The sequence below is a fragment of the Sus scrofa genome, chromosome 8, assembly GCF_054392235.1.
Source record: "Sus scrofa isolate SSC_HxYL_T2T_F1_AM1 chromosome 8, Sscrofa_HxYL_maternal_Yorkshire_Landrace_v2.0, whole genome shotgun sequence".
Lineage (NCBI taxonomy): Eukaryota > Metazoa > Chordata > Mammalia > Artiodactyla > Suidae > Sus > Sus scrofa.
In genome coordinates, this window is record NC_139390.1 from 91,868,612 (window position 1) to 91,892,431 (window position 23,820).

The 23,820-nt window shown below is 39.2% G+C and overlaps 1 protein-coding gene across 12 annotated transcripts in view; it reads left to right on the forward strand.

The window, feature by feature from the left end:
- Positions 1–23,820, forward strand: part of INPP4B (inositol polyphosphate-4-phosphatase type II B) — a 696,813-nt gene that overhangs the window by 600,878 nt on the left and 72,115 nt on the right. For all 12 annotated transcript variants that reach the window (XR_014812874.1, XM_003129178.7, XM_084972777.1 and 9 more), the window contains 4 exons: positions 11,282–11,454; positions 12,882–13,005; positions 14,055–14,172; positions 19,682–19,822. Coding sequence is in view for 11 of the 12 variants with exons in the window: in XM_003129178.7 (XP_003129226.4) it covers positions 11,282–11,454; positions 12,882–13,005; positions 14,055–14,172; positions 19,682–19,822 (556 nt within the window). In the remaining variant the exon portion in view is untranslated. The remainder of the gene's footprint in view (positions 1–11,281; positions 11,455–12,881; positions 13,006–14,054; positions 14,173–19,681; positions 19,823–23,820) is intronic.

Sequence of the window (23,820 nt, forward strand, 5' to 3'; positions counted from 1 at the left end):
ACTGTATATCTTTAAATATACTTGTTAATCACTACTCTTTGGGGATGTGTGTTCAACCAGCAATATATTGACCCATTCATCTTATTGCATGGCCTGTATTTCTCTCTTTTTTCAAAGATCTCGTGAAGTGGCCTGCAAAAGACCAAATACCCTATGTCATTTAGTTTTTTTTTTTGTTTGTTTGTTTGTTTGTTTTTTTCTAGTCTACCCAACCAAAAAGGAGATGAAGTTCCTGTAACATGATTTTCTCTTATAAGCCCCGGCTAGCTTCAGGTCATCACTGCTCCCTCATACAAAGGAGATCAGCATTCATGCAGATGGCAGAATTAGTTCACTTACCACTGGTTAGGCTTTTATGTTCCTTGATACTCATAGACTTGCCCAGTTCATAAGTCTCCTTTATCTTGCAGTCACTTTTCTTGTGGAATCTGAGAATTCACTTTTTTCCCCTAAATCTTTTACTTTATTTCTTGCTGCCTCCAATTAACACAAGTGTCTGGTAACTACCAAAAATTTATCAGTAGTTTATTACCAAGTATCTATGGCTTCCTAATGCCAAAGATTAGTTCCTGAAAAATTCACCCTGTGCTCTAAATGGGACAGATTCAGAGTTTTAGCAAATTTCTTTCCCATCTTTTATCTTTGGTTGGCCAGAGTAGCTATCTACCTAACACACTTGAAATAATTAATGACTAGAGGAATTAATTAATTGACACAATTACAGATGCAGTAGTTCATGGCGTGAAAACCTTATGGAAGAGACACATCAGTTGGAAAACAAAGAGGAAGATCCTTTCATTCATTCAGTAGATATTATTTGAGCATCTACCCTGCATCAGTACTATAGTTGGAATCACATTCGGTCATTGCCCTGTTCTTGCAGTCTAGTGGGTGAGAAAGTTGTATTTGAAAAGAGATGCACAGAGACTTTTCCAAAGACAGCATCTATAACAATGTAGAAGAGGAGGTATACATTAGGGAGTCATCAGCAGATAAATATGAAACTCAAGAAAATGAGATCACTAATATATAGACTCTAATTTAAAAAATGGTATGAAAGAACTTATTCATGAAACAGAAACAGACTCAAAGGTTTTGAAACCAAACTTATGGTTACCAAAGGGGTAACATTGGGGGGAGGGATAAATTAAGAGGTTTGGATGAACAAATACACAGTACTATAGACAAAGTGGGTGAACAACAAGGACCTACAGTATAGCACAGGAAGATCTGCTCAGTACCCTGAAATAACCTATTTGGGGAAAGAATCTGATGAAGAATGGGTATATGTATAACTGATTCACTTTGCTGTACATCTGAAACTAACATGACATTGTAATTCAACTCTACTCCAACACAATTTTTTTAAAAAGAAAAAGAAAAAAAGAAACTGGATACAATGAAAAGAGAAAGACTAGAAAAAGATGACCCAAATCCCTAACGTACAGACTTGGGGTGTGGTAAATGCCTTCCGCTGAGGAGTAGGAAGCACCAAGGAGTGAAAATCAAATACAACTTAGATACCAAACAAGGATGTCAAAGGAGAGGAAGCAGTCACAGTAATAGTTACAGCTGGCTGCACTCAATATTTATGTAACATGTTCTTTACCGAGCTTTCCATCCTTGCCTCCATTCCTTCTCACATTGTTGTGAGAGTTTATAAGAGAGGTTGTATTTTTATCCCCATTTTACAGATAAGGAGGTTAAGCAATACTTCTAGATCACAGAGCTAGTCTGCATCTGAGCAAGGATTCAAATTCTGGGCAGAGAGACTCCTGATCAAATTTGTTAAAAAAAGAACTGGGTTTGCAGAATAACCGTTGGAAAAGGACTGCTTACATTTTAAGAACAGTTTTGCATATGTATTTACTTGCCTTTATGTCTTCATGAATGGCTTCTCCGGTTGTCAAAGCTAATGCTTCACTTGTTTGTTACCTTGTCTCCTTATCTTACAAGGCCCCACATTCTCAGACCCTCTCCTCTTCATGGTGTTTTGCCATCTTCTTCCATCTCACCCTACCTCATCCTTACACACTGGACTCTTGAGAGCTCACCTTATGCTTTTCAGCGCTTGGCTTTCAAAAGTTTGCCCATCTCTACTGTCCACAGATTCAGACTTCACATCCTCTGGGGCACCTTCTCTGATCTTTCAGATCAGGGCTGGTATTATGAGCATGAGACCAGTGCAGGTGCACAGAATTCCTCACTCAGCAGGGCCCTGTGCTCTGGGTTTAATGCTCTACAGTCACCATCTGCTGTTTAAATAATGCTAGCCTTGTGTTGTAAGTAAAGTCCAATAGCACAAGGAAGGCTATGCCTGAAACTTGGAGATTTGGTCCATCTCTGGTTCTGCCTCCCTGCTTCTCCAGTACTTGTCCAGCTTCCCCATCCTTGTCCCAGCCCAAGGGCCATCTCCCATTCCCGCCCTTACTTACTAAGGAGCCTGGGCGTGAGTGCTGGAGAAGCAGGGTCAGGCTGGGTGCCTTTGAAGTGATGCAGGCATGCATCCCCGTGCCCAAGGAAGTAGGACATGAAAGAATAAATAGAAATCACCGTAACAGGTTGAGAGAGATACCACTGAGGATGAAAGGAATAGCCTGTTTATTGCTTTATGAACAAAAGTCTCATATTTTTATTTTTCATTGGATTCTGCAAATTATGAAGTCATGCCTTCTACAAAGGCCCCAGAGACATCATGCAGGGTAAGATGAGTCAGGGGAAATTGAATAGACACTGGGGCAAACTGGAAAGTCTATATCCCTTCAAAAGAGATCCCCTACTCTAGCTCCAGCTCCAGCTGGTCATTCCCATAGGGGAAACTAGACCTAAAGTTACATTCTTTTCTGATTTTTCAAGTGAATCTGAATTTTTTATGTAAAACATCCCAATTTTTTAAATATTGATAATTGATTTTTTTAAATTATTATAATATGAGGAAGGCCAAATAAAATATATTTGCAGGCCAAAAGGGGCTCTTTGTGGGTTGCTGTTTTACAGCATCTGTATCTCTGATTTGTTGGAAATGCTATTTTAAATGTTATCTCCCCTACTAGACATGGCTCTGTGAGAAAATATGCCAAATATGTGTGATTTGCTTGCTCTAGAGCCTAACATAATTCTTGGAAAGTAATAAAGGCCAATATGATGAAGTAAAGGCCTAGTCACCTTGATCTACAATTGCTACCAGATAAGAAATGTCTAGGTTTTCTTGATATTATTGACTCTCTTCAACATATGTGCATATTTATGCATATATGCCTGAAAATCATTATATCCTCAGAACTTCCACTTAGAAAGTGGAATTTTCCAGTAGAAAACTATTTCAGCCGTTTTATAATACGTAACAAGTCTGCTTTATTTTTTATAGTGCAATTATGCCAGCACCAGCATCATTTTCATCAAAGGGCTGTTGTATTAATATTCCTGGATTCCATGATTTCTATAAATGAATGTTTAGAATTTCACCGGGAAAAAAAACTCAATGAATGAGACTTGCTTAACATGTGCTAAAATTTGTTTCCAAAATACCACCTTTATTATTTCACTCTTACAATGCTCATAGGAGTAATTCTACACATTCAAGCGGTGAAGAAGTAGGGTTGAAGTTACCTGTGCACTTTTCTGCCTTAGTCCAATGGCAGCGCCTGGATTCCAACCCTGGTGGTCTGAGCTAAGAGCCAGTTCTCAACCACGGTGCTGCACTGCTTCTGTCCTTTCCAGGCAAAAGCATCTCTAACCTTAACTCTGTACAGACAATTTTTTTCTATCACCCTTTTAACAAAATGTTAAGTTTTATCAGAACACAAGTGATATTATAAGTTCATGAAAATCAAACCCATCGTATCTCATAAAAAGCTTTCTACAGAATTAGACCTTATGCAGACATTAAGAATTGCCATGTATTCATAATTACAGTTGAAAAATTATTTAGCATTCTCATAAATGTGTTGATATACCACAGAAAAACCAGTACAGGCACAGAAAAAAGATTCTTGTCTCCCAATTGGGAACTTGAAGGCCATATAATTATTGAATAGAATGAGAAATGGTACTGTTTACACATTATGTTTGGTTACTCACCTACCTACTCAGTACTTACCAGTTGAATCTACTCACATGAGGCTTTGTTGTATTTGTAGAAGTAATTTTTCGGAAGAGTGCACTGTATTCCACTGGCCTTGAACTTTACGAGGAAACCACTACACTCACCTAGTTCACTTCAGGATAGAACTATATCTCCTCTTCCATCCTCTACAAGCCTGTTTTCTAATCAGGCTTCAGTCAACTCATTATCCACCACCTCTCTCTTCTCAATCTTAAATAGTGGACAAAATTGAACTAAGAGCTCTTAGATGTAGATGTCTTGGTGATTTCAGATTGCTTGATGCCCTATGACCTACCCACTTATTCTCAAATGCAGCACATTTGTAGGTCACAGTTCTGAAGTTACAGAGGTTTTCATTTGTTTGTTTTGGTTTTTTAAGGCTAAGGGGCAAAATAAGCCCGAGGAATGTGAAGATTGGATTCTTCCTCGGCCATCATAACCTCTGACTCAAAACTTTTGTGCTACCACCAATACAGAGCTTGTTTGATTAATGGATTTAGTTCCTGTGAGCTGTCTTAGCAGAATTTACTTAAGGCTTTCAACTGGGTGCTATGAAATGAGAAGTTTAACCAGGATATCAGATGATGCATTTCCTTTGCTATTTTTCTAAGGGCAGGACTGGAAAGTTTTATGACACTGTTCTCAGACTGGCAGACTTAAACAAACAAGGTTCCCTTGACGTGAGAAAAGGTTGCCTTTGTTCTTCTCCCAGCAGTTTGTCTCCAGTTGAGCAGTTTCTCATTTCTCATATGTCTGGAAGTTTCCAAGGTCAGTCACTTACCTTGGATCATAGTTCACTGGATACTACAGTGATAACACTTGAAGATGCACGTCTGTTCTTTGTGCGAATCCTTTTACTCCCCTAAGTAGAGGCAAAGGAAGGTACAGCGTTCCTATATGACCTCTCTCCCATGGTTACCATAACCTTGCAACCTGATACCCCTTTTTTCTAGACTTGTCCTTGCTTCTTAGCTTTCGGCTCTCTGCTCACCCATACGCTGCACTTTCTTGTCCCACCGCATCCCTGCTTACCCCATTCCCTATGCCTACTATGGTGACTGCCTACCTGCTGTCCCAGTGGTTTTTCCCAGGGCTTCAGTTCAACATTTGCTTGCCCTTTCTTCCTACTTTTTCCAAGGCCTTGAGTCATCTCAGCCCCTTTGCCCCTTCCCTCCAGACCTCCTCCAGTTAGTTTATGGCTTCTGTTTTATGGCACTTTGAATCATCAAGCCGTCTCTCCCAGACTCTGTTCCTACAGAGGCTCACTCCATGGTGTTCACTCCCAACAGGCCACGCGGCTTCCCAGAACTCCCTCTGCATAGCGCTTCCTTCAGGTGTTCAGCGAACGGCACGACAGGGAGTGAATGGGACCTTCTCTCCAGAGGTGCATTCTCTTGTCTCTAAACTCTTAACCCCTCTAAATGTGTTCTATTATAGCATTTATCATACCCATTTACATTATAAGTATTACTTTAAAGCTCTTACTTTCTCTTCTATCCATTAAATTCCTTGAGGATAGGAGCCGTGAGTTTTTATATGAGCATCACCCATACGACCGCACATCTAAGAGATTCTTTTGTCTAATGAATGAGTATACAGTTGCCCTGTGTGTCTGCAGGTTCCGTGTCTGTGGTTGATTGAACCTCCAGATATGGAAGCTGCAGGTATGGGAGGATGATAGGACTATGCCATTTTATAGAAGGGGCTTGGAAGTCCCTGGATTTTGGTATTTACAACCAATCCTCCATGGATATGGAAGGATGACTGTATTTCTCATGACAACAGTGAAAAAAAGAGGAAATTGGTATAAAAAGACAGAAAACAGGTTAGCATTTGTTAAGAAAGATAAATACAGATTTTTTTTTTTTTATTCCTGGACCAGAGCCAGGAGATAGATCATAAGGATGGGCAAGGAGTTAGGAAGACTTGAGGAGGACCTTCTGAGTGGCCACCAGAGTCATTCCAGGCAGGCCAGCCTCAGCGGTTGCTTTACTTTCCCTGATTACACATTCATTGTCTGCATTAACCTCATTTCTGTGTCCTGTATCCCTGGAATATGGCTGATATTTGGAGATTGACCTCCTTTGACCAGGTATCTAAGGTCTATGACCAGAGTTGCTGGTAATATACAAAGGGGTCAAGCTAGAAGATGTCTGGAGAGGAAGCCTTATCATTAGTTGACCCCTCCAAGTGCGAATGTTCATATGGTAAAATGGTACCCCAAAAACAGAGGACACATAGGCAGCCACCTCCAGGTTGATAATACATAGGCTCTTTAAAACCAACAAGGACTCTGTGGGCGGGGATACGATATACCCACTCCCAGCCCCCAACCTTGAACCCACTGCCAGTTCTGTGTGCCTTGCGGTGTAGGCATCAGATCAAAACCCTGTCAGCTGTGGGATTGATCTCTCTACCTCTCACAACCTTGGAAATTTTATCACCCTCCTTAAAGGCCATTCTCATTGCTTAGCTTCACAGTTCATCATCTTCTTCACTTGGGTGAATCCTAAGAGCTGGTCTCATTTCTTCTCTTATCTTTTTGCATAAAGTTGAATGGGCAGGCAAGCATGGAGCTTTTTCGTCTTATTTTTTCTGTGTCTGAAAAGTTGTGATAACAAAACTAACAATGTCTACGAGCGTCCGTGAAGTTAATTATTTTAAATGAGCAAAGGAGACCAAGCACCTGAGAAGAAAATGGCTCAGAAATTGGAAAGAAGCCTTCCGCCCTGCTACAGTTGGTTGGTATTTGGCTCTTTTATTTTTCTCCTGAGCAACATAAGAGCCATTGAGTGCGGAGGACGTGAACATCCTGTACAGGAAATAGATGGTGTGTGGAGGAGGTGAGGGGGGCGCCCGGCAGTCGTTCTTTGAATCCTTCAGTGAATTCACTGGAATACATTACAGAAGCGGGTAAAGGGCTGGAAAACAGGCTCTGCTTGGATGGCTTCCAGGACCCTTCACAAAGCTCAGGAAAAGCTCAGCTAAGCCACACGCTTTGTGTGCTTTCCTGAGGAAAGATTCTGCTTGCTGGTCTTGGGGTTAAGGAGTTTCAGCGAGTTTTTATAGAGACACTAAAACATTCTCTTCACAGTGTCCTCCCTGACTAAGAGCAGCCCAGGGGATAGGATCCACGAGGTGGGCACTTAAGTGCCTGCTGGGCAGGTAAGCTGCTGTGAGAGGTGAGGTGTAGGCGCAGGGACTGTGTCGTGAGGAGCCCTTAGCTATGCTGCGTGTGTGGGTGTATCAGGAGTGTGTGTGTGTGTGTGTGTACAAATTCTCAGCTGAAATGTGAGGAAACCTCAGAAGAGTGGATGTGTGCATTTCAGGATTTCTTACTTTGACCAGAAAATGCAGAATGACCACTGCCTTCATTCCTCCCAGAAAATGGTTTTGCCATAAGGACAAAATAAACCCCATGCAAATTGTGAAGTATGCAGAGACAGGAAGGTGAAAAGGATGTGACAGGGGTCTCAAGACTATCCAGAGCTGCAGCTTTGTTGTGGTGGTTGTTCCCAAAGATATTTTTACAGAGGAAATGAGAGCATTCTCTGCTCCTTTGTAAGAGTGATATGAAATGCTCGTTGGTGCACAAAGGCCGTTTATGAACCGACTTCAGCCTTTCTTTGGCCTGTCACACCCCATTGTATCTATTTCAGAACCTGGGATTCACACTGAGTGCGTAGTAACACGGAACAAAACCTGAAGCCATCACGCTTTGCATTTGCCAGTGAGGTTTTCCTTTCTCTGCTGAACTTCAGTTTTCTTCTTTTCTAGAAAAATGTATTTTTTAGCTTTCTCATGTGTGCTTCCTTAGAGGAAGCATATTCCTATCTTCAAGACATTCTGCCTTGCTCACCAACTTGTGATTTTCTCATTCATAATGAATTTTTTCTGATATAGTCATTTTCCTTAAATTTTAGCCATAAAATATATGTAATTATAGTCAATGGAGACACTAGAAGATTGTTAGTGTCAGGCATATATCTGACAACACTCCTAGGTTTAGAATGCCAGTGTATTTATTTTTCCAGGTCTTCAGTTTTATTCTAGTAGGACTAGAAATCAGGCACTCTGTCTCTTTTTATCTCATTGAAATTTCTGATTAAGAATCCAACAGTTAAATAAGTATGAAGATAGGTTTAGAAGTGAGTAAAGAAATTATCCTTACGCTAATAAAGAAATCATTGAAGATCCCTCTTTTAAAGGCCTTTAAGAAAAATCATCAGCAAAATTGAACTTGAGCTGTCACTTAGTAATTTCCAAGGGGGGAAAAAATTAACTTTCCATTTTCTAACTAGAAAGAGCATTTCACTGTCTTGGCCAAGTTATCAACCACGTGACACAGGAAAGTAGGATGCAGGATGCCCACATTAAAAAAAAAAAAAAAATACTTGCTGTTTGGGAACGAAGCAGATGTTTAAGAGTATATATTGTTACCTGAATAGAGTAAGTGACTGGTAGTTCTACTTCAGCCTGATAAAGCGACGCCACCTGCTGGATAAAAGCTTTATTTTATGTTGGAGAATTCTTCAGTTAGACACTCCTCTCTCCAGACATAAGTACAAATAGGTTTGCCGGCTGTTTTCTTTTAAGATCTGTATATGAGTCAGTTTATTGAGATACTTGTTTTCTGTGTGTGTGTGTGTGTGTGTGTGTGTGTGTGTGTGTGTGTGAGAGAGAGAGAGAGAGAGAATCTACACATTCATATTGAGAACAATAAGTAGGAGAGTGGGAGAGAACTGGGGATACAAGAATGAAAATATGAAAACAATAGGAATATTGAATATTCCTTCTTGGTATCTGTTCATGTGCCCTTATTCTGAAAAGCGAGTCTGATGTACCTCTGTTTTTCCTTTTGCATCTACTAATGATATGAGAATCGATGGTTACCCAATGCCTGTTTCAAATGAACCACGATTCATATTTCATCCTAGGCTGCCCGCAAGAGAGTCTCTTGTTAAATGATTAGAGATTTAAGAGGCCTTCATTGAATTCCTCTTTCTCTAGTGTTTTTATTCCTATCATAACACTTAATTCTGCAATATTTTAAAATGATGACTCCTAATGCGCCTAAAGTATTTTGCCTTATGGCATCACAGAAGCATTTACATAGAGTATTAACAAGTGCCCATCTTTTTATTAAGTTGAGGTCACTGATTATCCTTTTAGCCAATTTGGTTTATTGCATCTAATCTGTTTCACCACAACATAAAATATGTAAGTGACCGTGGATACGGTACAGTAGGGATTATGATTCTTTTCATCATTACCTGTAACTCTTTTAAGGTCTTAACTGATTATTGACCATTGACGTCACTAACGATGAAACGTCTACGTTTGTGCTGAGAAGATTATATCATTTCCGATCTTGATTCATAATCAGTTTTTCAGCATGCAGTCATTTCTATTAAGTTGTATTTGTCATACTACTCTTAATTTCTTTATATAGCCATGGAGTATCACACAGTCTGAAATTTATAGTATTTGACGTTTATCAGGGCTTTGATTTCCTAATAAACTGAAATAGAGTATAACTTGTTTCTATACCACATGCCAAAGCCGTAATTATATAACTGACACATGTTAAATATCTAGACATACAAAAAGTACAGATGGTTTCAATTCTGTATCCTGTGAAGAAAAGCTTTTTGAATTCCAAATACTGTCAACAACCTGATTTTCTCATATTTGTCTGTATCTTAAAAGACTTTTGTTGTATTTATTGTAAATTTACTTATTCAATGAAAAACTGATAGAATATCTGTTATATGTAAGATACTAGGCTAGGTTCCAGAGATTCAGTGATTAAAACAAATTCCTTGCCCTCAGTGAGCTCCCTTTCTTACAGAACAGGGTGTGGATAGTTCTAGAACAGTAAGGGCAAGGAGCTATGAGCACAGAAGAAAATGAATTCAACCAAACTTAAATATACAGGCCTGGGGAGGGTGCACAAAGATGAAATCCTGAATTGAGTCTGCAGAGAAGATAAAGTATTTGTCAGGAAGAGGAACATGCAGGGAAGGGTGCGCCAGGATGGGAGGTGGGGTGTGCAAAGACACTAGGATGACAGAGCAGAAAAGGTTGAGGGAAGTTCATGCTATTCAGCGCACCTGGGATTCAGGCTACAAGTGACATCGGTCTGAGAGATGCGACTGGACAGGACATGCAGGCAGAGTTCAGTAATGAAGGATCTGTCCTGCTTTTGGACTTTGTTCTGAATACTTTGGTGTCTTTACAGTGGTTTAAGTAGAAGCGAAGAAGTGAGTGATGGGATTCCCTCTGATTAGGGCACTTCCTCTAGCAACTCTGCTGAGAGAGGATTTGAGTAGGATTCCACTGGAGGAAGTTATGGAGCAGAAGAAAAGTTATGATCCAAGGGAGATGGATAAATGATGATGGGAGAGTGCAAGGGGAAGATGAGTATTTGATGGATTACCAGGGCAGTAGAACTAATTTAATGACCTAGTAAAGGTGAACCCTGTAGAAGCCCAGGAAAACTTGTTTCCAGCAGGGGAAGAGTTTAGTGACACCATCTACTAAGTTACAGGCAAGGCACAGATTAGAGAAGACAATTATTCTGCTATAAATTAGTTGAATACACCCAAGTGGCGAGATCCATTGGATGGCTGGTTATAGACACCTGGAGTTCAGAGAAGAGATTTGAATCAAGACCTTTGTTTTTATTTTTACAGCCTCACCTGCAGCATATGGGAGTTCCCAGGCTAGAGGTCAAATTGGAGCTGCAGCTGACAGCCTAACACCACAGCCTAATGCAGATCCAACCTGTGTCTGCGACCTGTGCTGCAGGTTGTGGCAACCAGATCCTTAACCCACTGAGTAAGGCCAGGAATAGAACCTGCATCCTCACAGAAATAACATTGGGTACTTAACCCACTGAGCCACAGTGGCAACTCCTTGAACCAGAGATCCTTAAATCTAATCTTTTTTTTTTTTTTTTTTCTTTTGGCCATGCTTGCAGCATGTGGGAATTCTTGGGCCAGGGATCGAACCTGAGCCACAGCAGTGACAATACTGTATCCGTAACGGCTAGGCCTCCAGGGAATGCCCTTGCCTCTTAATCATGTGTAGAACTTGAAAAACAAAATGGGTTTCTGGCTTCTAAGACCTTCCTTCGTCTCTCCCACTGTTGTCTGCCCCCGCTGCCCCCCGCAGAGGACTGGTATGAGCAGTTGTATCCCCTGATCCTCACCCTGAAGGACTGCATGGGAGAAGTGGTGCATCGAGCCAAGCAGTCCCTGACGTTCGTGCTCCTTCAGGAACTTGCCTACAGCCTGCCCCAGTGCTTGATGCTGACGCTGAGAAGAGACGTCGTCTTCAGCCAAGCAGTAGGTGCCCCTCATCCTCCTGAGCCCAGCGCAGTGATGGGTGGTCAGATGGTACCCTCGCTGAGGACAGAGGTCTTCTTGTGGTACTTTTCTTTGTAAAGGGATCCTTTCTTTAGAGTTCCGGTACCCAGTTTTTCTTATTCTTCATAAATATGAGCTGAGTGGATGAGATCGTGTTTCTTTCTGCAAAGAGGTGGCCAAGTCTCTGAAATGTCCATTCTGTTTCACAGGGCAGAGAGCCTATGAAGAGAAAGATTCCCTTCCTACCATCTATTTCACCCCAGAGTCTGCACCATTCAGAGTGAAGGAAAAGGGTGGCTATTTTGCATTGCAGATGGCAGCTAGAGATCCGTTGGCAGCTCTTATTTATAAAACTCCCTCATGAGTCCCAGGACGGGGCCTCATACTAATCTTTTGTTGTCGTTGTTGTTTATAAAATAAGTTTGTCAGGCTGTATGTTTGATGGGGAGGTTTGATAGGACCACCTTCTTTGCCTACACACAAACCTTCACCCATGACACCCAGATTGGCTCCCATCAGAATGGCTGTTCTCCTTCTCCCTTCCTGCCTCCATGCCCATGGCTGAGTTTTATAGACAGGCACATGGAAGGAAAGAGACAGAAGCCTCTCTCTCTAAACATTGAAGGCAAAGGGAATATTTTGGCCAAAATATCCCTTGCCCCCCACTATTTCATGGCTGATCCAGTAGCAAATGGAGCTCACTATGCATTAGGCTTTATGCTTTCTGCTCTATACATAACTCTCCAATGTGTCCTTTCAGTGAATCTAGAAATGAATACTAGTGACTATTTTATGTGTGCAAAAAAAAAAAAAAAAAAAAAAGATTTAAAAGTGTTGGAGTTCCTGTTATGGCTTAGCAGTAACAAACCAGACTAGTATCCATGAGAACGTGGGTTCGATCCCTGGCCTTACCCAGTGGGTTAAGGATCTGGTGTTGCCATGAACTCTGGTGTAAGTCACAGACGCAGCTCAGAGCTGGCATTGCTGTGGCTGTGGTGTAGGATGGTAGCTGTAGCTCTGATTTGACCCCTAGCCTGGGAACCTCCATATACCATGGGTGAGTCCCTAAAAAGAAAGAACAAAGATTTAGAAATGTTAAACCACTTTGTATGGTTTCACTGCTTAGAAATGGGAGAGACAGGATTTGCAGATTCCAGTCTGTGGTCTTTCCCCTTTGATTTAACACTTCCTTCCTCAAGCTGTACTAGAGTGGTGGGGTCCAAAATGGATGTGTGTGTGTGTGTGTGTGTGTGTGTGTGTGTGTGTGTGCGCGTGTGCGTGTGTGTGTGTGTGTGCGCGTGTGTGTCTGTGTGTATAAAATTTCTAATTATATCAGTAAAGCCTCAAAAGCCTTAAGTAGTTTTAAACTTTGCAGAGCCCAGTAACTTCAATGATTTCTTTTTCAGCTTGCTGGATTGGTTTGTGGTTTTGTCATCAAATTGCACACAAGTCTGTATGACCCTGGCTTCCTAGAGCAGCTTCACACTGTGGGACTGATAGCACAGTATGAAGGTCTGCTAAGTACATACAGTGAGTATTGCTTAGTTCACATTAAGGTGATGCTTCTATGAATAAAGACACGGGACCCATAGATTCTTCAGTTAGACCTAAAAATGAGCAGTAAACCTCCCTTATGTCAAGCATTACAGAAAGAAGGCAACTTTTTCATACTTTGTTTTCATTTTCCTGGTAACTGTGCTCTCACCCTCATTATGCTTTGAAAATGGAATTATAGATTATTTCACAGTGGAGTCCTGAGCAGCCATCTGGCTTTTTAAATATAAAAGACTTTTGCCAACATAGTTTCAGTGACTGGATGTATAAATCCCAACTCTGTGATGTCTAGGGCTGCCCTGTTCAATACATAGCTTGGTGTGGTAATTGAGACTTGAAATGTATCTAGCCCAAATCAATGTCCTAGATGTGCACACCCGACTTCAAAGACTATGAGAAAACAAGTTTTATATTAATAATTAATAAATAATTAATAACCATATATTGATTTACAGCTGAGATGCTATCTCGGATATATTGGACTAAAGGAAAATAGATTACAGTTAACGTTACCTTTGTAAATTTTACTCTTTAAAAATATCAGGAAATTTAAAATTTTATATGTGGCATGCATTATATTTCTATTCTACAGGATTGATCTAGAATCTTAGTTACCTCCTTCTTAGACTTTGTCAGTATATTGAGATATAAAACTAGCATAAGCCTGGGTCAGTGATCTTCAGTTCAGCCGTCTCTGTTATTTCTAGCAATTAAATGTCATTCCTGCCAACGGAGAGAGATCTGCATGATACTTTGGGTCATAAAAGGATTTAAGCTTCTCTCTAGTGTTCCAGCGAAAGTCTGTGTCCTTCCTTCCCGCAAAGGGTATGGTGGACAGCTGGAGTCGGTTGAAAAGGTTCTTATTTTGCTGATGAAAACCTTCAGACTCAGGACAGTGTGTTTAGAATGCATTCAGAATCTCATTCACTAAAACGTTAGCGCAAATTCCAGGAGGAAGATGTGATACAGAGTGACATTTTCTTCAAAGAGTATGTTTGTATCTAGGCTCCTTTCCCCTTGTTTAGGTGATGAAATCGGAATGCTAGAGGACATGGCTGTTGGCATTTCAGATTTGAAGAAAGTCGCCTTTAAAATAATTGAAGCCAAATCCAATGATGTCTTGCCAGTTATAACAGGAAGACGGTAAGTGGTACCCGTTTCCTGAAGAGCAAGCTTTGTTAGCTATTTTTAATGAACCCCTGACCAAGGAGCCAGGGAGAATTAAGGTTTGGCTTGGACATGTTTCCTCTGTTCTCTTTCCCTTTTTGGTGAGAAATGAGTGTAGGTGACATGGGAAGATCTTAAAAAACTCCTAGAAGTCTCATGAACGTTTGTGAATCGTATTATAGCGAGGTGGTAGTGTGGTAATGCTCCCCCATGAAATAGGAGGAATTCAAAATAATAGCAGGCATGAGAAAAACATTTTTCTCTTTATTACTATCTAGTCTCAAGCTCTGATGTTTTAACTTTTGCTGGAATCATTTGGTTAATAGTGTCATAATTCTTGAGATGACTTGATATTAAATTCTGTTAAAAGCAGCAACATTTTTGCAAAGATGTATTCCTGTATCAGGGGCACCTACCACCATTTTTCTTAATTATTTTTGACTATTCACTCTCAGACTGAGATTTCCGAGAATGGTTTTAAATAAATAGCTTTGAAGGTCAGTGTATGATGGGCAAAATATCAGAAATAATTAAGAAAAATGATGTCATGCAAAAGAGACCTCCAATGGAGAATTATATTCCCTGAGTAAATCATTTTAATCAGAAGTCCTCCACATTTTAACCATTCTGGTGTTAGTACTTTTCATTGCTGCATGAGGATGTTTGAGTTCTGCAACATTCTCCAATTACAATGAAAACAATATGAATTTCCTAAAGAGACAGCCCTTTTCATGCTAGAGAGAGATGGAGGAGAGAGAATCTAGAAGTTCAAACTAAACTTGTCTTCTTAGTAAACATATCATTACTTAAAATTTTGTGGGAAAGATGCCCAGAAATACATGATTGAATGAAAGGTAACTGTTTCTTATATATAAAAGAATAACACATCCTCATGCAGCTAGTTATTTCATCTGCAAACTAATGCTTAATTTGCCATTCATTGAAAGAAAGAGAAATGAAATTGCTCATACACACACCTAGAAAATAGTGCCACTCTGTATTACTGTCAAGATTATTACCAAAAGTGGGAAACTGATACTTTTATCACAATTTACAAGGGAGGCTCACCAGGCCACTTGGTTTCGGCACAGTGCAGATGCTTTTTCTGAGGGCTGTACAGTTCTTTAGGCTTTAGATACAGTTCTTCAGGCTGTATCTAAATTCACAAGCTACCATATAGAGTGAAACTTCCAGAACAGCAAAGTGAGCAGCCTAGCAAACCCTCTCCAAAAAACAGCATTTAAGTGGGCAGGATTCTCTAAAACAACCACCTTAGGACCAAGGACTAAGTTTGTAGGCACACGAATTTAAAAGTACTTAGTCTTAAAAAGCTTAGGAGCATTGGGTAGGTTAGTTCGAGTCTGCGGCATTTTGACCCAGGGGTGCTCCCTTGACCCCCAGTTTTGTCAACACAGTTTCATAGGGCAAATCAGCCCATTAAAAACCAGCAGTGTCCTATCAGAAAGGGCTGACATGATGTGGACCAGAGAAGAGAAAAAAAATCACACTCTTAAAAGTTGTTGGGAATGATGGTGTTTCGATAGCAATTCTTTTCACAAAAGCATCAAAAAGAATAACTATGTCAGGCCAAATTTCACGAAGTAATCGAAGCATTGGACACGGAACTTGCAAAATAATACTTAGGGAAATTAATAAAATCCACTGGATGGAAAGACAGTCCATGTTCACAGATTAGAATACTTGATACTGCTTAGATGGCAGTTCTCCACAGATCAATCTACAGATTCAGTGCAAATACTATCTAAATCTTAGGAGTCTTTTTTGCAGAAATTGGCAAACTAAACCTAAATTTGATATGAAAATACAAAGATTTTAGAATACTATAAATGGTTTTATGAAAGAAGAACAGAGTTGGAGGATTTTATTTTATTTTTTTTATTTTTTATTTTATTTTTTTTGTCTTTTGTCTTTTTTGGGCTTCACTCACGGCATATGGAGGTTCCCAGGCTAGGGGTCAAATGAAAGCTACAGCTGCTGGCCTGTGCCACAGCCACGTGGAAATCCGAACTGTGTCTGCGACCTATACCACAGCTCATAGCAATGCCGTATCCTTAACCCACTGAGCAAGGCCAGGGATCAAACCTATGTCCTCATGGATACTACAATTGGGTTTGTTACCCCTGAGCCATGATGAAAACTCCGGATTTGGGGAGCTTGGGGTTAATAGATACAAACAATCGCCTTTGGAATGGACTAGCAATGAGATCCTTCTGTGTAGCACTGGGAAAATGTCTAGTCACTTATGATGGAGCATGATAATGCGAGAAAAAAAGAATGTATACATGTATGTGTAGCTGGGTCGCCATGCTGTACAGTAGGAAAAAAAAACATATTGGGGAAATAACTATTAAAAATTTTTTTAAAATACATTTTGATTTCAAAACTTACTATAAAGCTATAATTACTAAGACTGTATAAGTACTGGCATAAGCATGCATATATGTAGGTCAATGGAACAGAATTTGGAGTCCAGATATAAGTTCAATTGACTTTTGACACAGGTGCCAAAGCAGTTCAGTGGAGGGTGGAGAACCTTTTCAAAAGATGTTGCTGTGACAATTCGTTATCCACATGCAGAAAGAAAAATTCAGAACATCAATTTACACCATACTTAAAAGTGAACTCAGAGTGGATCATAGGTCTAAATATAAGAGTTAAAACTGTAAAACTTCTAGGAGAAAATTTTGATAAGTTGTATTAGCTAAAAAGTTCTTTATATGACCCCAAAATATAGATTCATAAAATAAACTATTTGATAAATAGGATTTACTCAAAATTATGAACTTTTAATCATTAAAAATATCATTAAGTAATGAACAGACAATTGGTAAACAAAAAGACAGATTGGGAAGAAAGTAGACATAATTCCTATATCTGGTAAAAGACATATCCAGAATAAGTAAAGAAATGTTACAAATCAATAAAAGTGAATTGAAAAATCTCATCTTAAAGTAGGCAGAGGATTCGAATAGATTTTGCCAAATAAGATATATGAGTGGCTTATATGCACATGAAAACATACTTAACATCATTAATCATTAGGAGGTTGCAATTTAAAACCACAATTACGTACCACTCCACTCATGGTAAATCATCATTATCCAAGAGTCAGACAGTAGCAAGTGTTGGAAAGATATAGAAAACTTGGAACCCTCATTCATTACTGGTGTAGACATAAAATGGTACCACCACTTTGGAAACAATTTAACAGTTGCTTAAAAAGTTAAACCTAAAATTAATATATGAAGTTCAGGTATGTACCCAAGAGAAAATGAAACCATATGTCCACAAAAAACTAATGCATGAATGCCTATTGCAGCCTTATTCATAATAGCCAAAACCATGAAGTAATCTGACTGTTCATGAACTTTAATGCACAGATGAGATATGGTATATCTGTGCAATAGAACACCATGCAGCAATAAAAAGGAATAGCTGCTAATACATGCTACAGCATACATGACTTAAAAGTCTTGCTAAATGAAAAAGGCTAGGCATAAAAGACTATATAGTGTATGATTCCATTTATACAAAATACCTAGGAAAGTAAAATCTGTAGAGACAGAAGTAAATCACTGGTTTCCTGGTGCTAGCAGTGGAGTTGGGATTTGAAGGCAAATAGGCATGAGAGGGTTTTTTTGTTTGTTTGTTTTTGTTTTTTTGCTTTTTCAGGCCTCACCTGCCACATGTGGAAGTTCCTAGGCTAGGGGTCAAATCGGAGCTGCAGCTGCTGGCCACAACCACAGCCACAAGCCACAGCAATGCCAGATCCGAACTGTGTCTGTGACCCACACTGCAGCTCATGGCAACGCTTGTTCCTTAACCCACTGAACAAGGCTGGGGATTAAACTCACCTCCTCATGATTACTAGTCTGGTTCACTACCCCAGAGCCGCAGCAGGAACTCTGGATTTTTTTAAAGTGATGGAAATCCTCTAAGACTGGATTATGGTCATGGTTGTGCAACTCTAAAAATTTGATAAAATTCTGAATTATACACATAAAATACATGAGTTTATATCAATTATATTTTAATAGAGATGGCAAAAAGTTACCATAAAGAAAGTGTATAATATGTCACCTTCATAGCAGCCTTTAAATACAGACTGACTCATTGAATCTTCTTATATTCCTGAAAGACTTGAAATAAATTAACATTAGTCCTGGGTTAGCCAGGCTATTGTAAAGAGCACTAAGGGCAATTTAAAAAAAAAAAAAAAAAAAGAATGTGTCCATCCATCTGAGGGCAAAGCTAGCATCCCTGCTTGCTGGAGTGATAGTATTTCCTGGTTCTCTAGTTAAACTTGGGTAAGAAACAAGTCTCAAGGTCAAGGATCCAGAGTACATAGCTGTAATGTTACACTAGGAGAAATTTAAAACATTTTCAAAAAGAGACAATAATTGGTCTGTGCTTCTTTTCTCCGTACATGTATTAGAACCCCAACACTCTATACAATTCTGGAAGAACCTGAATTTTCTTAAATTCTGAGTGAAACTCTACATTACTCAATTCACACTGGATCAGAAGATATCAAGTTTCAAAATATACAAGCAGCTTTTTTTTTTTTTTTTTTTTTTTTTTTTTCCTTTTTAGGGCTGTACTCATGGTATGTGGAAGTTCCCAGGCTAAGGGTTAAATCAGAGCTGCAGCTGCTGGCCTACACCACAGCCACAGCAACACAAGATCCATGCCACGTCTGTGGCCCAGATCCTTAACCCACTGAGCGAGGCTAAGAATTGAACCCGCATCCTCATAGATCCTAGTCGGCTTTGTTACAACTGAGCCACAACGGGAACTCATACAAGCAGCTATTTTTGATGACCTTGTTTTGTGAATCCTAATTTAAATGTTCAACACTAAACATTCGGGGTAATTTTTAGTGGAAATTTCCAATGAAAAAATGTTCCTGTGATATGTTAATGTTGCAAAGTGGTCAGAAATGCCAAAGTTTATACTTTAAATATTGAAACTATTACATTTCCGTCAAACCATCACAAACAGGGAGATTCATCAATAATAGTAATTAGGTCATGCTAAACAATGTTATAAATGATTTGGCCCCTTAGTTTCAAAATATTGAAAAATCCATCATTAAATTGCTTTTCTTATTCTTAATATTGGGTTTTAAAAATAATTAAATCAAGGAAATAAATATTGAAGCTCTTCTGCAGGTAGCCCTAGTATACAGATATTCATTAAGTATTCTTCCTTTCCTAAAAAAAAAAACTCAGAGTAATGGAGATAAATCAAATGTAAACAATGCTTTATGCCAAGTAATTTAATAGTGAAGTGAATGAAATGATTATTGAATGAATTAATAACAGAAAATAAGCAGATAGCAGCCAAAAACCTAAATCAGTGCTATATTCCAACTGTTTTATTGTTTCTTTCCAATGAATCTAAAGTAACATAAAATTGAATGAAATAAGGAAGGCTGCTTGTCTCTGTCCTCTGCTTTCTTCAGTGAACATTATGTGGTAGAAGTGAAGCTTCCAGCAAGACTGTTTGAGTCACTCCCTCTGCAGATCAAAGAAGGACAATTGCTTCGTGTGTATCCAGTACTTTTTAATGTTGGAATCAATGAACAGCAAACTCTTGCTGAGAGGTAAGCTTCAAGTATAAGATCGGTGCTTGAATTTGTTAATTGTTATGTATATGCTGAGTAATTCTACATGTTCCTGCTCATAAAACTTAGATTCACATGTAACAGTTTCCTTCTTATCAGTACAGAGTTATTTGATATGGCAAGGAGAAATACTCATATTTAAGGATCCCTGGCCCACATCAAATTTAAATGTGACAAAATAACAAGGAAAATATTGGGAGTTCCCATTGTGGCACAGTGGAAATGAATCCAACTAGTATCCATGAGGATACAGGTTTGATCCCTGGCCTCGCTCAGTGGGTTAAGGATCAGGCGTTGCCGTGAGCTGTGGTGTAGGTTGCAGACACAGCTCAGATCTGGTGTTGCTGTGGCTATAGGCCAGCAGCTGTAGCTCTGATTCAGCCCCCAGCCTGGGAGCTTCCATATGCCACAGATTTGGCCCTAAAATGAAAAAAAAAAAACAAGGAAAATATTGGTGTCAATGCCAAATAGGTCACATGGATTAATTTTCTGCGTTTTCCAAATATCTATGTGTGCATATTAAATTTTAGAATTTTTAAATGTTTATATGTATTCATTTTATTTTATTTTACTAGAGTATAGTTGATTTACAATGTTGTGTCAATTTCTGCTATACAGCATAGCGACTGAGTCATACATATATATACATTACTTTTCTCACACCATCTTCCATCTCATCTGTATTTTGACATTGTAAACTCTGCTAATTGTGTCAAAATTTTCTGGACCTAACACACTATTTTTTCCTTTTGTTTCATTTACTAAAATAGTTGTTATTGGGGAGGGCAACATATCTTTTTATAGCAACTTTCTCAAACAAAAGATAACTATATATGATTCCATAAGTGACTATCAAAAACACTTTTTGAGCAGACAAAGGAATTACTTTTGCCTCTTACATGGCTTATATAGAGAGATTATCAAAAACATGGTTAAGAGCTAAGATTTACAGAACACATATTTAAAAGATTTTAGAGGAAGAATTTACTTTCTTGCTGTAAGGCCTGTCCAGAAAAGTCTTCCCCCCGCCGCCCCGCCCCAGGAAAAACTTGTAGAGAATATTTAAAATACTTTCTTGTCAATAATTAATTCTCTGTCTCCTTTCCACATTGGTGGTTGGCATATTCTTTGCCATGACTTGTTAAGTATGTTTTAATCCTTTATTATTATTTTCTACTGAGTTAAAAATACCACTAAGTTTATAGTCCTCTTGAATTTCAGTGATACTCAGGTGCCTGTTTTTAAGCTATTATTTTCAATGATCTCTCCTTTTCTCCCTTTTATCCAGAAGATTTTCTGGACAGCATAGGTTTTGATAATTCTCACTTGCCAGTTACAGAATTGCATGCTAGCTTTGTATCTCATGTTTAATCTCAAACTGTGTGGAAGCTATTAATCTCTTTTCTTATAGTATGCAAAAATCAGAATATTATTTTAGTCGCTGTGTTGTACAAGTTTTCTTCAATAATTAAGCACTTTTACAAATCATTATGCAAGATCAGATTGTACTGCAGTCAGTTCTAATGTGTTGTCTCACAGCAAGTTCACTGGTTGAAGTGAATGATATTTATGAACATAAATTACACAATTATGGGGAAAAAACAGCACTTTAAATGATCTCTTCTTGGTACCTTAGATTAAGTACAGCAGGCTTTGGGTTTGAATTAGTAAGCTAAAGGCCTGTGAGTGTTGTCTTGAGAGCCGTGTGAAACTCCCTACTTACAGACTTTTCAAAGAATAGGTAGGATTATATTTTCAGACCATCTAGATTAGGTTAGTTTACATGTCATGTCATTGTGACTGTTTCAGTTAATAGTCATTTCATTAAAAAAAAAAAAAATGCCTCTGAGTTCCCATTATGGCTCAGCAGGTTAAGAACCCAATATAGTGTCAGTAAGGATGTGTGTTGGATCCCAGGCCTCACTCAGTAGGTTAAGTATTTGGAGTTGCCACAAACTGCGGCATGGGTCATAGATGTGGCTTGGATCTGTTGTTATGGTGGCTGAGGCATGGGCCTGCAGCTGCAACTTTGATTTGATGTGGGAACTTCATATGCTTCAGGTGCAGCCATAAAAAGAAAAAAAAATGCCTCCTCCCTTCCCTTCTCTCTTATCTGTCTTGCATATTAAAATGTGTTTTTTCATACCTGGATGCTATATGATAAAACACATAGGACTTGAAAAGAAGACATGATTGCAAAATAGAGAAAAACAAAGAGAAGCAGGAAGGCTGGCACTCAGATATTAACCAACTACTGATTTGAGCAAATCACTTCCTCTCTGTTCTCTGAGCTTCATTTTGCTGATTCTGAATTTTGAGCTTTTCCAGGCAACACTCACATTTTAGGTATGCCATATATTCCAGATGATATGTTACTACATATGTAGCCATAACCAGAATACCTGTAATGCATATCCATTTTTCAATAAGTACTGACTAGTCTCCTTGGGCTACTATAACAAAATACCACAGATTGGGGGGCTCAAAAAGGAGAAACTTATTTCTTACAGTCCCAGAGGCTGAGAAGCCCAAGATCAAGGTTCTAGCCAATTTGGTGTGTGGTGAGACCTGTCTTCAGTTTTCTTATTGTGTCCTCAAAAGAGCTCTTCTTTGTGTCTGCAGGGAGAGCAGCCAGCTCTCCAGGGTCTCTTTTCACAAAGACACTAATCCTACTGGATCAGGGCCCCACCCTTGTGACCTCATTTAACCATAATTACATCTTTAGACTTTCTGTCTCAAAACACAGCCACACTGGGGGTTAGGGCTTCAACCTATCATCTTTGAGGGATAAACATTCAGTTCATAATACTAATATTAATCCAGAAAGAATGATTATTTTATTTTTTAATTTTTTTGTCTTTTTAGGACCATACCCGTGGCATATGGAGGTTCTCAGGCTAGGGGTCAAATCAGAGCTGTAGCTGCCAACCTACACCACAGCCACAGCAACGTGGGATCTGAGCTGCATCTGTGACTTACACCACAGCGCACAGCAACAACAGATTCTTAACCCACTGAGTGAGGCCAGGGATCGACTTGAGTCCTCATGGATGCTAGTTGGGTTTGCTAACTACTGAGCCATGATGGGAACTCCAAGGATGATAATTTAAAAATGCTAGTTGATTATAATGTCTTAAAAAGTTAAGAGAGCATATTTCAGAGTTCAGGGTAGCTCTCCTGTAGATTTTCTTAGGTCTGTATTCCTGTCCTCCAAACTTAACTCTGCAATGTTGTTGAGCATTGAGTCACACACTACTCTGCCAAGCTGTGGTGTTCAGGGAGCAGGCAGTGTAACAAGAAGAATGGATATGATGCCCACCCTGAAAGAACTATCCAGTAAGGAAGACAGGTCAATAAATGATACACCACTGTTCAACTCATGCAATAAGCAAAGCTGTAGAAGGGACAGGATTAGTAGAGGAAAGAAAGTGATTCCCAGATAGGAGAGCATTTCATCAGGGAGGTTTTATAGTGTAGATGAGCCTTCCACAGGGCTTTGAGGAACAAATAGAAATTAATCAAGCCGGCAAGGCAAGTAAGACATTCTAATCAGAGGAGGAATAGTATGTGAAGGGTCCCACAAGCATCAAAATCCTGTCGGTAAAGTAGAAGAATTCAACCCCATTGCCACAAACAGGAGATTTTGGAAGTCTTTGTGAAGTTAGTTGCTAAGCTAAGGAGACTGGATTTTGTCCTTATGGGGAAAGGAGATAACAGTGAAGTTTAATGAGCTGATAGATGAAAGGGGTGCTAGATTAAGTTCTCCACCATTGCCTTCATTGCATATGTAGCACCTGTTAGTGGCTGATGTTAAATAAATGTTTGTTGAATGAATGGGTGACATGACCATGATGTAAAGAACAGATTGGAAGGAACAGGAGCCTGGATGCGTGGCACTTTGGGTATTTGGGAGGCTTTATATCCAATCTCAGCTGGCTATATCTAGATACCTTATTTATTATAACAATAGTAAAGAA